The sequence below is a fragment of the Beauveria bassiana genome (assembly GCF_000280675.1).
Source record: "Beauveria bassiana ARSEF 2860 unplaced genomic scaffold BBA_S00002, whole genome shotgun sequence".
Lineage (NCBI taxonomy): Eukaryota > Fungi > Ascomycota > Sordariomycetes > Hypocreales > Cordycipitaceae > Beauveria > Beauveria bassiana.
The window spans coordinates 1139173-1152986 of record NW_007930837.1 but is presented as its reverse complement, the minus strand read 5'-3'; the positions used below and the strand labels follow the sequence as shown (position 1 = coordinate 1152986).

Sequence of the window (13814 nt, the reverse complement as noted above, 5' to 3'; positions counted from 1 at the left end):
CCGAGTCAATCAACGTTGGCCTCAGTTGCCGAGGCGAGACATCTGACCTGAAGTCGGAACAGGAGGAAAGTTTTCTGCAACGGCAACCATAGAAACGGAAACTCTGACTTTCATGGTCTTCCTCCATACACCGAGAGGGCCACAGTCATGAAATTTTCCAGAGTAAGAGATTTGTGAAGCCTGTACTCGTCATAGTAGCAGATCATGGTGTCTAGGGTGTGGATGTAGACCTAAGTACCGGATCAACTAAGCTCTGCAACAAGAGCGCCGAGGACAGCGAAGAAGATAGTAAATAGTCTGATCTAATCAGCAGTCTGTATTCTGCAACATAGAAAGAGAAGATGCTCGCTGGTAACGTTCGGCAACAGTGGAGCGAGCAGGGAGCTCTCTTTGCTGCACAACTCGGAGAATCCAAGGTCAGTACGAATTGGCATGCTCGCAAATAGGTGCAAACTTGCTATATTTTACTGAGGCTCATTCGGGCATCATCTCGATTGTAATTATGTAAGTTCTGCAAGTTCTGCAAGCTCCATTACCCATCTTCGCGCGAAGCAGGGGACTAATCGATCGAAAAGTTGGCACAGCTATATTTTGTAGAAAAAGCAATGACTTTGATGTCGAACAGAATTCACATTCAAACTATTATCGGCATAAACATTGACATTGTAAGCTTCTTTTGGCTTTCATCGACTTGCTAACGGTAGTTATGCCGCATTGTCTAATTATTCCCGGCATGGCGGGCGGCGGGGAGCTGGCAGACACCTAGAATGGTGGGGTACGACCTAAGACTCCACCAACAGTGGCCGCAAACTGGTAAATTTTCTGCATCTTTCACTCTTGCGACGACAGTCTTGAATCCCGGTGGCAATTTATTGCATATTGCACTCTTAATACCATTACACCATCTAGCAGCCGCATGTTATAGCGCCGGACACTGCTGCTCGCTCTTCCGGCGGCATGGCGCACGTTCACGATGCCGGTGTCAAGCAGCAGCTTGTTGACAAGGTGCCCAAGCGCTTTCGCGGCATCAAATTTGGCATTCAGTAAGGCCCTATTCAGACCACCATCTTTGTGATTGACCGTCCTGACTGTCCCCAAGGTCCAACCAAGATATTTCCAACCAGGCCGTGACCGAGATTTCCAACCGACTACTCTACGACATCGAAAACAACCGTGCTCCATACCAGAACGGACCCCTCGATTATCAACTCGGCACCTCGAGCAAGACGGGCAAATGCGCCACTTGCAACGAATCCCTGCAAAACTGCAACGGCCACTTCGGATACGTCAGGCTTCCTTTGCCCGTCTTCCACGTAGGCTATCTGCGCTTCATCATCTCCATTCTGCAAGAGATTTGCAAAGACTGCGGCCGAGTCCTGCTCGATGAGCCACAGCGCCAACAGTTCCTCTCCGAGCTCCGCCGACCGCTCATTGACAACCTGCGACGCACCCAGATATGCAAGAAAATCAACGAGCAATGCAGAAAGACCAAGAACTGCCCTTACTGCGGCTCTGTCAACGGACAGATTCGCAAGTTTGGCGTCTTGAAGCTGGTACACGACAAGTTTATTTCCTACAATAAATCCACAGCCATCAAGAAGGTCCCGCCTGAAAGCAAGATTCTCTTTGACGCGTCCTTCACCGAAGCAAAGCGCGAGAATCCAGAACTCGAAAAGCATCTGCGCAAGGCCATGGAGGATCTCAACCCTCTGCGAGTCTTGAACCTCTTCAAGCTGATTACTGCTACCGACTGCGAGCTTCTTGGCCTCAATGCCACAGAGGGCCGGCCCGAAATGTTCATATGGCAGTTCCTGCCTGCGCCGCCCGTCTGCATTAGGCCGTCTGTTGCACAGGACAATGCCAGCAACGAAGACGACATTACCACAAAGCTCGCCGACATTGTCTGGGTCAGTGGCATGATCCGATCGGCCTTGCAAAAGGGATCCGCAATCCAGACAATCATGGAACAATGGGAGTACCTCCAGACTCAGATCGCCATGTACGTCAACAGTGATGTTCCTGGCCTACAGCAGCCTGGCTTCGGCAAAGCCATGCGAGGCTTCTGCCAGCGTCTCAAGGGTAAACAGGGTCGCTTCCGTGGTAACCTGTCTGGTAAGCGTGTCGACTTTTCCGGTCGAACCGTCATTTCTCCTGATCCCAACCTCGGCATTGATGAGGTCGCCATCCCTCAGCTTGTCGCCAAGAACCTCACATATCCCGAAAGAGTTCAACGCCAAAATATGGCCAAGCTTCGGCAATGCGTCAAGAATGGCCCTGATGTTTGGCCAGGAGCGCAGAGCGTTATCAAGATGGATGAAGGTGGCTACAAGATTAATCTCAAGTTCGGCAATAGGAACATGGTAGCACGAGATTTGCGAATTGGCGATGTTGTCGAGCGTCACATTGAGGATGGCGATATTGTTCTCTTCAATCGTCAGCCTTCACTGCACAAGCTCAGTATCATGAGCCATCTTGTCAAGGTGCGCCCTTGGAGAACTTTCCGACTCAACGAGTGTGTTTGCAATCCTTACAACGCCGATTTCGACGGCGACGAGATGAACCTTCACGTTCCACAAACAGAAGAAGCCCGTACCGAAGCCATCACTTTGATGGGTGTCAGACACAACCTTACAACTCCAAAGGACGGAGCGCCCATCATTGGAGCCACTCAGGATTTCATCACAGCTGCCTTTCTACTCAGCAGCAAAGACAGATTCTTTGATCGCAAAACTTTCACATACATGTGCATGCACATGCTCGAGACCAATACGCGTTTCGACCTCCCGCCGCCGACCATCATTGCTCCAGTCGCGCTGTGGACCGGAAAACAGCTCTTCAACGTCATGATGCGGCCAAACAAGGAATCAAAGATCAGGATCAATTTCGAGTCCAAGTGCAAGACTTTTTCTGGCAAGTCCAAGAACATACCCGACATGGATCCCAACGACGGTTGGTTGGTGGTCCGCAACTCCGAAGTCATGTGTGGTGTAATGGACAAGGCGACAGTAGGAACTGGAAAAAAAGATTCCGTCTTTTATGTCATGCTGCGTGATTTCGGAGCAGACCATGCTGCAACAGCTATGAATCGCCTGGCCCGACTATGCGCCAGAACTCTGACAAACCGAGGCTTCTCTATCGGTGTTGGTGATGTCTTCCCCACCGGAAGCCTCACTGCAGAGGTTGAGCGTCTCGTGTCGATTGCCTATGCACAGTGTGACGATCTCATTGAAAGTTTCAAAGCAGGCAAGCTCGAGAAGTCACCTGGCTGTAACTTGGAACAAACGCTGGAAAACTCCATCTCTGGCATCCTTTCCAAGGTCAGACAGCAGGCTGGTGACTACTGTGTCGATACGCTGAGCCGCAACAATGCCCCGCTTATCATGGCCAAGTCCGGCTCCAAGGGTTCGGATATCAACGTCGCTCAGATGGTGGCCTTGGTCGGTCAGCAGATTATCGGAGGTCAGCGAGTTCCTGATGGTTTTCAGGACCGTAGTCTGCCACACTTTTTCAAAAATGCCCGACAGCCCCCCTCCAAGGGTTTCGTCAAGAACAGTTTCTACACTGGTCTTTATCCCACAGAATTTCTGTTTCACGCCATTTCTGGTCGTGAAGGTCTAGTCGATACCGCTGTCAAGACTGCCGAAACTGGTTACATGTCGCGCCGATTGATGAAGTCTCTGGAAGATCTCTCCACTCAATACGATGATACAGTTCGAACGTCTGGCGGCACAGTCGTTCAGTTCCAGTTTGGTGGTGATCGGCTAGACCCTGTGGATATGGAAGGCTCTGGTGCACCGGTGCAGTTCGTTCGCACATGGCGGCATGCAGAAAATACTACCTGGGACAATAATGAGGCGGCGCTCACCCCGAATGAGGCGCGCGAGCTGTGTGCCAATATGTTAATCAATGAGCGGAAACGATTTCCTCGAAAGGGTCTTCTGCATGGCGAGGAGCTCGACTACGAGGATGACAGCGACTATGCTGTCGATGAGCACGAAGGGGCCAGAAAGTTTATCACCGAAGTGGAAGACTTTGTTGGTGTCCTGATCAACAAGCTGGAGAGAGTTCGTGCTTTGGCGGGCCTCTCCGGAAATGAAAAGACGCGAGCAGCGGCACAGGATCATGCCGACCGCACAGCTAAGATAACAGCGACGACATTACGGCTTTTTGTCAAGCTGTGTCTACACAAGTACAAGAAGGCTCAAGTAGAACCGGGTCATGCCGTCGGTGCCGTCGGCGCGCAGTCCATTGGTGAACCAGGTACCCAAATGACGTTGAAGACTTTCCATTTTGCTGGTGTCGCCGGTATGAGTATCACACAGGGTGTGCCTCGTATCAAGGAAATCATCAACGCATCCAAGCTCATCAGTACTCCCGTAATTACGTGTCCCCTGATGAACAACCAACAAATTGAGGCGGCCAAGGTCGTCAAGGCGCGAATCGAAAAGATCTTCTTGGAGGACGTGCTGCACTACATCGAAGACGAGTGGCGCCCCGATGAAGGCAACGTGGTGGTACAGGTTGACAGGCAAGCGCTAGCAGACATGCATCTCGGCATCGGCATCCATGACATTGCGCAGGCCATCTGCAAAGACCGCAAGATGAAGATTCAGGCGACCGACGTGGCCATTATCGGCGACCGTATCTCCATTCGGGTGCGCGACAATGCCAGCGTCTTGGCTAAGCGCACGACGCGCGGTAAAGCCGCCGAAGACACGAGCGACATGCTGCTGCGCGCCAACGCGCTGCGGCGCATGCTGCCGGCGCTGCCCATTTCAGGCTACCCGGATGCGTCGAGGGCGCTTATTGAGACGTGTGAGGACGGCACGCACAGGGTATTGGTGGAGGGGTACGGTTTCCAGGCGTGTCTGACGACCGAGGGCGTCATCGGCACGCAGGTGCGCACCAACAGCGTCACCGAGTGCAACGATGTGCTGGGCATTGAGGCGGCACGCACGACGATTGCGTTTGAGATTGAGCAGGTTATGAAGTTCATGGAGATTGACCATCGTCACATGCAGCTGCTGGCCGACGCCATGACGTTCAAGGGCGAGATTCTCGGCATCACGCGCTTCGGTTTGTCCAAGATGCGCGACAGCGTGCTGCATCTCGCGTCGTTTGAGAAGACGCCCGACCACCTGTTCGAGGCCGCCGCGGGCATGAAGACGGACGAGATTGAGGGCGTCAGCGAGGGTATCATCATGGGCCAGGGCATGGCGGTAGGGACGGGCGCTTTTCAGGTCGTGCGTCGTCTGGGCATTGCCGCGGCGGACGTTGGGCAGAGGGAGACGCTGTTTGAGGATGCGTGGACGGCGGAGACGAAGAGGCGGCGAAAGCACGTATGATTCGTTTTGATACCATGATTTTAAATGTTACTTTGCATGATGGAAATACGGCGATGGGAGTATATGATTTCATGGGTTATTGATTACATGTCCACAGAAATGACACAAGAAAAGGGGGGCATCTTGCATCGAGAATTGGGTGATGCGTAAAGTTGACTTGCTGATTTCGGATAGGAGGTTGTTGCGTCTGGCAGTCTCCGCCGACTTGCTCATGGGACCGGGGGGTAGCTCTACAAAGATGCGTAAGCTCAAGCTGCCTAGAAAATATCAGAATTGGAAAGATTCTGAATAAAAAAATAGAAATAAAAATAATAGTCACCTACGTCATCACTCAATTTGCTCTCGATAAACCGAGACCGTGCTTTAGCTCATGTTGGACCTGGTGGCGCAACTCAGCCCTGCTAGAGCTCGAGGTCGAGAACTACTAAATGAATAGCAAGTTGCCTCGACCATTTCTCATTTATTCTCTTTTGAATTGTTGCATGTACATCGCCCTGCTGACTTTTCCTTCTTGTTTCATCTCTTACTTTGTTTCTTCTTCTTCTTCTTCTTCTTCTTGTTGGCACCATTAGTCAAAAGATCTGATAACGATTTGCTGCCACTTTTCCGTCTTCAGCTACCGTGTGCCGATCCCGATCTTCCCACGCATCTCTAATATTTAACCTTTTCGGTGCCGGACCGTGCTTACGGACCGTCGTCAATGGTTTGCTTTTGCGGGCAACTCTAACCAATGATACGGCCGCAAGGACGATCCTGTCTTGTCTAATCGGGCTCTCAATCAGTAAAATACGAGGTGTCCGTGGGAAAATCGGCGCTTGTGCCGTTGGCGCGGAGGGGGGTGAAGATTGCCCTCGTAAGTTTGAGTGGGGGGTGGTTGGTTGGTGGTAGTGACTTGGATACCTGCATCAGATATCTAGATGCCCAGTCAAAAGCACGAATTGAATGCATCTTCCCCCGAACCCACACCCGAGAGCTATGACCCTGTATGGACAACGTTTATAAAACATCATGGTGCGGTTGAATGGATTCACAGATGCATTGGTATATACTGCTCACACTCAAGAGTCTATCCTAAATAAATACAAAAAGCGAGCAAAGCAAAATATAAACATGAGAACTGCTCAAAATGATAAAATCGTCAGTGTTTCGGCAAGCAAGCAAACGCCAGGTCTGCCAAGCCAGCTTCTCACTTTCCAGCAACCGGAACTGTCAAGTTTCCGGCACCTAGTACTCAGAATCGCGCACCAAGGGAACAAGACTGGTGGTCTTCTAGAGAGACTGAGCCTTGAAAACCTTGAGGTGGTTGATGCTCCAGTAGGCTTGAGCAAAGTCTTGCGGATTGCCAGCGACGTAGTCTCGGCACGAAGAGGCCTTGGCAGAGCACTCGGCATTGGCAGCCCAGACTTCTCCTGCCCAGACACCGCAAAAGGTGGTATCAAAAACGATCTTGTGGTCCTTAAAGGCAGAGCCAATGTCGCACGTCGAGCCAGGGGAGAAGCCTGCGCTGGGCGCGCCCCAGGTCAAGGGCTGGGGGCTATCACTGCGAATGTCCTCGGGAATCTTGGAGCGAGGAAAGAACCAGACAGAGATTTGCCAGTCTGTCCACTCCATGGCGTAGACGCCGCCGCCAATGGCATTAAAACCGTCACCGTAGTTTTGGTTGTCGCCCGTCTGCTGGCCACAGCCAGTCGCGGTGTTGCATTCCACTTCACCGACAAAGGTGTTGGCAAGAATCGAGGCTCCAGACATTTGGCACCTGTCTTTAGTATGAAGAGTAATGGCATTTTGAGTTTGCGTGTTGACACCCTCGATAATATCAATTTCGCCAGACGTGGGCCAGTTCGGACCAAATGTCCAAAAGGCAGGCCAAACACCGCAGGTATTGGACGGCATGTGGGCGATATCGACAATGAAGAGACCCTTGGTGAAGGTCTTTTGAGATTCGACGCGGATAGAACGTCGACCGTTGGCAGGGTTTACGGTGGTAGAATCCACGCCCATGTAAATGGCACCATCGCGAATTCCACTCAATCCAGCACCCTCGGCAGTGGGCCGGTCGACATACTCGACAAAGCCTTGGGTAGGATCGGGCTTGTTGAAGTGGATAAATTCTTGAAAAAAATTGTTTTGGTCGTAGACCGTGTCGATAGCATAGTTGGCCTGGACAGCCTGACCGAGCAATGTAGCGGCGACGGCAAGGAGAAGCATTGAGCGAACCATGGTGACTGTAAAAAGAGTGATTGAGTATTTTGCGACGATGTAGATGCTGTGAAAGAAGTGTCGTTTCTAGCACTTGAAAGACAAGTAGTCTCGAATTTGTTTATCAAGGAAGGATGTTTGCGAGTGTTGATGTTGCCAAGCAAAGTAAGATTGTGAGTTGATTCGCAAAAGTGGTGAAATTGATGGCGGAGTGAGGCCGAATTGAGGTCAATCGCGAGACGGGAAGGTAGTCGATGAGGAAGGACTGGGGTATCTCAGGGAGGAGTGAATCTCGGAACCAGCTCGCGAGACAGCGGAAATGACGATATTGAGGCAGGAGAGAAGGGCTCCTAATCGACAGTGGAAAGGACTGTCTTATATAATGGCGATGATGATAAACAAGGAAAAGAAAGAAAAGGCCGAGAACCAGCTCAGCGGGAAAAAGGAGTGTAATATACCAAAGGAAAGATGGTATGGGGAAAGGGAAAAAAATAAGGCAAACGACGAGGTTGTCGTGGGCTTGGGAAAAGTGCAGCGTGAGGCGGGAGTAGTCCGAGTGAGACTTTCTGGCGCCGCCGACGGGAATGTGGATGTCTAAATAGGCAAGTGAGATGGAGGGGTCGGTCAGGCACAGCCGTCCAACAGTCGTACCAGTAAGCGATAGGTACGTTTCTGGGGTGTCTCTTTTTCTTTTTTGTTTGCCTTGTCTTCTGTTTAGTCTAAAGTTTCTCCTTGTTGTTTCTTCTTGGTTCCAGCACCTCCATCACACACGCAAACGACACTAGGTAGTGCTGTGTGTGGGCTGTCACTTATAACCGCTGCATCTCAATGGTGCGCTACGACGAGCAGCGCGGTGATGCCATTATCCTGCAGACTGTAGCAGCCAGTGAGTACTCGACAATGGGCGTCTTTGCATTAAAAAAATGGTCTATGGGCGTTATTGACGATGAGCGTGGATGTGAATCTGCAAGTGGTCGAGACGAAAGGTATAAAGCCCCATCAGGCTGGCAGGTGGTGGGTTGCATACCAATAACTTATTGAGGCTCCGTTTGACGAAAGCATCTGCGTTTGCCGGGTCCAGCCAATGAGAGCACGCCGCCAGCTGACAGATCTGTCGACATGCTGCAGGGGTCGGCTCCAGACGAGCGGCGGATCCACAGTGAATGCCAGGGGGGAGCCAATGGCTCGTCGTCCCCTGTGAGCGGGGTCTTTTCTGCTTTTCTGACAGCCCTTGGATATCTCTTCGTTTTTGCAGATATATCAAGGCCAGCCATATTGTTATGTCATAACCTCTTTTGGCGTATCATGGCTACAGTTCTAATACTGTCAGTGAGAACTCACAGAGACTAGTTTTTTTTTTTTTTTTTTTTTTTTTTGTAAAGAAAAAAAATTTCAAGCCCTATCAGAAAACGGCTTGGGCATGCCAAACGCCCAACATCTCCTTGCCCCCAAGCCCCTGTAGCGCCTAGGCGACCCCTGGTTGAAACATGCTCTGCATCGGAGCTTTCTTCTTTGTTAGCTCTGCTTTGCTGCTCGTATCTCATCTTCTACCTATCTATTCCCGCCTATTGTTTTCAATGGTCGATCCGTCTTTGAGCGAGCCCAAACACTACTATCACAAAATATGCCACCCCATCTTTCCGTGAAGAAACACCGAAACACAAACCTTGATCCTGAATTTGCTGCTCTCATATGCTCATCACGGCAATGCCTAAACGCCCAACACCACGTTGCCAAGAGTTCTCCTCAGCCTTTATCCTGCGAATAGTGCACTTGTCATCATCACGAGATTGAAGTAGTCAAATTTTGAGGCAAGGCGGCAGATGAGGCAGAAACAAAAGGCTCTTGTTTGGCATCTGAGCCATCAGATGCACACCTCCGTTTAGCCGCCCCAAGCTGCCCCGCCATCAGCTGCAGCCCACACTTCTCATATGCCAATCGTTGGAAGAGAGAGCGCCGTGGTCTGTCTATCTACTTGAGAAAAAGGCAGGGATAATCGAGCAGTAAACAAAATGGTCATCTTTCCATTTTCTAGTATGCTCCCAACAGGGCAGTCTTCCGTTATTGATAATACCGTCCGTGTCATGTGTAATACAGCCGCAACTCGGCACCAGTGCCACGCTGTAGTAAGCTAAAGGCAACAGATGAAACATCCAGCACACGCAAACAAGACCAAATAAAGACGAAAGCTGAGCAGCATCCTATCAAAGGCCACATGGCTCAAGACACACACGTCATGCAAGACTCTGCCGCCGTGACTGCTGCTGTCCGAGACCCTAACCCCAAATTCGAGAGCCAGAGCAGACCTCCAGATCTCTTCGGGCCATGGTACAGGACATGTCATGCATCAAGCCTAGACACATGGCTTGCAGCTGGCCACAAGCATACACACGACTTGCACAAGTCAGACTCGACTCTATATTCAAGTCTCAGATCTATACTGTGTGAGTGACCTTCTCTTCACAAGCCATATTCACAAGTTGTCGTCACATATATTGGACTCCATCGAGCAGCTTCCGTAATGGAGAAATGTCTTTTTAGCCATTATGTGCGTTTTTTTTCTCCTACATTTTATACATGTCTGCTCCCGTTTCATCAAAATCTATAAATATACCCAATCATACAAAGTAAAGAGAAAAAAAAAAGATTACCACTCTTGAAGAAATGAAAAAGAAGAAAATCAAGAGTTGGGTTAAATCGAGGCATGCGCTTCCCGCTCCTCTCTCTCTTCTCCACAGAAAGGAGAGGAGCCGATGCTTCATGCAGTCGAAGAAGAGAATATAGAGTAAAAGGGAGAAACGAAAGCGTAGAAAAGAAAAAGAAAAAGACGAGGCAAGTTTAAAAAAAAATGCACAACGCCGACATAGAGCGGCTCAGTTCTACTCCCAACAAGAAAAAAAAGTAATGAAAACAGGGAGCAGTCGCCATTCTCCATGCATCATGATTCGCCTCTTTCAAAGCAGAGTTCCCCCCATTGCATTTCAAAGGCATCGCCGGTTTTCTTCTTCGATTTCGTAGCGATGAAGACGGCGAGCTGCGTATTGGTACACTACCTTGCACACAGCAACGTCCCCCTTTTGTCCCTCTGTAAATCAAGTTATCCGAGCCATCCGTTGGGCGTTACGTCGTCAAGCTGGTCAAAGGGCCTGCAGCAGGTGTTGACAGATCGTCTCGTTGCAAGTCGTCCCGTGGGGTTATAGGTGCCCATCAATTCGCTTCCAACGTTTGGTGCCAACAGTGGGCATAAAAAACGCCAAATCCTTTCCCCTCTTCTATAAGCACTGCACTTTTCAACTGATCCAGAGCCGCATCATAGGACCAGATGCCTTGCAGTCCAAGCGAAGATAAATGTAATAAATATATATGTGCAGTGGAATCGAAATAAAATCGGCCCAATATCGCGTGTAGGTAGTCTGCATCTTTTGCGTGGTATTGGTCGATTGGTGTCCGGAGTTCGCATGTTTCGTTTATAGGCGAACGTGCTTGCCGGTAAGATGGTACCAAATGACGGCAATAAAGTCCTCTTTGAAACGCTCCCAAGGGTTGCGGTTGAGCCAGTAGCTGAACTGGCGATAGTGGTACATTTCACCCCAGCAGTCACGGCCCCATTCGCAGCCAGCCATGTTAACCATGAAGTCGCGATCCTTCTCGTGGTAGTGGAAGCGGGTGTGGTTGTTACCAGTGCCGTCACCGCAAGCCGCAGGAGGAAAGCTGTTAATCATGCGCTGTGGCAGGAAGCCAGTGTGCTGGCGGACCCAAGGATGGCTCTCGTACATGGTCTCGAGGGCGTCCTGCTCCTTGTGCTCCCAGGCCATATGCTTTTGCTCATATGCCACGGGATCCCACCAAATATCCAACAGACGCTCGGTCCAGGCGCTGCGGCGAACGAAAAAGGAGCCCAAGTTGAAGCCAGAGCAATCTTGCGAGAGCAACAGATTGACAGAGTTGGGGTTTCCATCGCCAACGGGGCTGCGGGATTCTGGCTCGAGATATGGCTCGGTAAAGGGGTGAGTAATGTTAAGAGGGTTGTAGTCGTTGATGTCGCGGTACGTTTTCTTATCGAGGCTATTGAAAATGTGGTCCTGCAGCGAGTACGAGGGCTCCATGACAATCGTGTTAAGATCGAGCCACCAAAACCTGTCAACCATGTATTAGAAGCTGCGCGGGCCGTGTCGGGGGGAGACGCTTATTGACATACCACTCAGCATCAGGGTATTTACGCATGGCGTTGCGCAAAAAGTCGACCTTTTCCCAGCTTTCTCTCCATTCGTGTGCATATCGCTTCTTAGTGCTCATGTCCACAATCTCGAGATCGTAGCCCCAGCGGGCGACATATTTGCGCTTGTTTCGTATGCTGTCTCGTTCAATGGCCCATTCACGAGCTCCCTTCCACTCCATGACACCGCCACCGACATTGGCGGCGAGGACAACGACAAACTTGGAGCCGCCGCCGCCCCAGGCGGCTCTACGGTACCAGTAGATAAGAGCTGCAATCAGGTCAGGATGAGGATGGGCAAAGATAACCAGAGGGAAACGTACGCGAGTTGTAGAAGACCCAGATGCAAAACAAAAGGAACAAGGCAATCAGCAAACGAAGCTTTAGCTTGCGACCCATGCGGCCGAAGATGAGCTTTATCCTTCCGACGAGGGGCACCTTGTCCATGTAGAAATTGGATGGCATGAGCTTTTCCTTTTCGTCTTCGGTAAATCGGGGGAGACTGCTCGAAATGCGGCGCATGTGGCGGCTGAAGAAACCCTGATGCTGGCTGGAAAAGGACGGGTGGCCGTTTCGCATCTTTGACTCCCAGGCGACGGGACGGACACTGTGGCTGCTGGCAGGACTGGAGCGACCGCTATTAATGTTGAGGCCAGGGCTTGACCAACCGCCGGCCGGGACTGGAGAAGGGCTTCGAGAGAGGGACATGGGAGTATTCGTCGAGGGGGTTCCTTCATCGCGAGTAACACAGACAAGATTAGCGACGAGTGTCATGGGGAGTTTGGGTGGCACAAGGTTGTGGACAGGTGGACGAAGGCTGTCAGGGCACGTCAAGTAGGACCGTGATAATTTTGACTCGCTTGAAGAGAACACGGCGACAGGCACAAACAAGAAAAACAAGCAATGGCAGCAAGCAAAACCGAGCGAGTTGAATAGCTGGGGGGAGGGAGGATGCGGCGCGGCGCGCGGCGCAGGGAGCAACTTTGCTGGACTGTGTCGGGGGGTGGATGCGCTGCGAACGGTTGGGAGAAGTGCTGTGCGCAGTGGCACAGATGCTTGCAGGACCACACAAGACAGGGCAGAATATTATGCGAAAAAGAAGGGCTGGATCGGGAGAGGAGGGGGGGAGGTATCATATAACGAGTCTGATACATACCGACGATGGTGGGCAGGGAAGCCTCGTTTGCCTGTCGCGGATGTATCTCGAGCAGGTTGGCGGAGCGGTTGTCGTTGAGAGGAGAAGGGCCGGCGGAGGAGCGTCGCCGGTGGTGAGAGTGAGCCGGCCGGTCGCTGTAGGAGCTCGAAGAGCCGGCGGAAAGCTTTGAAGAAGCCAGGGTGACGGCTTGAGGGAGCAAAGCACGGGATGTATGTCGTCGGAAGCAATTAGGGAGGGGGGGGGAGATCGCGAGGAAGAAGAAAGTAAGGTCGCAGGCAGATAAAGAACGGGCAAAACAGAAAAAGAGGCTGGCAGCTGGTGAGCAAAAAGGGTGTGTGCCACTGCTGGTGGGCAGTGGGACGGCTAAGGGAGCCGCCTGAGGGGAAAAAAACACCCACCTGGCCTGGGCAGTCTGGGCAATAATGTAAGTATTTACGGATAGATGGGCACTATTTGTTACTTGCTGGCTTGGGAAATGCAGGAAAAAAAGATAACTGGTTATTATAATCAGAGTTTTATTATCAGGTATTGCCTATTCAAATACATTCTAGTACGTGGTTCCCTATAACAAGTCAGTGAAGCAACCAAAGGGATGCAGAGGCTGCTTCAGGGGTCCAGGCGCTGTATCCGTAATAAATAAGTTTTTGCGTGCAGAAAACGGCAAGATGGCAAGATGGCAAGATGGCAAGATGGGTGGGTCCACTTAATAGGTGCCAATAGCTGGACCCTCTTTTGTTTCTGTGCTGGAAGCCTGCACGGCCTGGAACCTACAGTGGTGTACCTACCTAACCTGTTTGGGGGCCAAGCGAGTGACAAAAATATGGTCGACTTGGATTCGCTCTTTTCGGGCAAAAATAAGGTAAGGATACATACTTTTAAAAATGCTGTAAATTAAGAA

At 51.0% G+C, this 13814-nt stretch overlaps 3 protein-coding genes across 3 annotated transcripts; 1 reads left to right on the top strand and 2 right to left on the bottom strand.

Moving 5' to 3' along the window:
* Window positions 1–957: 957 nt before the first annotated feature.
* BBA_00993 (DNA-directed RNA polymerase III subunit RPC1) lies at window positions 958–5345 on the top strand (the record flags this gene model as incomplete). The annotated part of the gene is made up of 2 exons (XM_008596090.1): window positions 958–1043; window positions 1100–5345. 2 exons carry the CDS (start codon window positions 958–960, stop codon window positions 5343–5345), a joined length of 4332 nt encoding a protein of 1443 aa, XP_008594312.1.
* Window positions 5346–6614: 1269 nt separating this feature from the next.
* On the bottom strand, window positions 6615–7565 carry BBA_00992 (tat pathway signal sequence; the record flags this gene model as incomplete). The annotated part of the gene is made up of 1 exon (XM_008596089.1): window positions 6615–7565. The coding sequence occupies one exon, from the start codon at window positions 7563–7565 to the stop codon at window positions 6615–6617; it is 951 nt and encodes a 316-aa protein (XP_008594311.1).
* Window positions 7566–11011: 3446 nt separating this feature from the next.
* Window positions 11012–12534, bottom strand: BBA_00991 (galactosyl transferase GMA12/MNN10 family protein; the record flags this gene model as incomplete). The annotated part of the gene is made up of 3 exons (XM_008596088.1): window positions 11012–11681; window positions 11743–12031; window positions 12084–12534. 3 exons carry the CDS (start codon window positions 12532–12534, stop codon window positions 11012–11014), a joined length of 1410 nt encoding a protein of 469 aa, XP_008594310.1.
* Between the last annotated feature and the right edge of the window lie 1280 nt (window positions 12535–13814).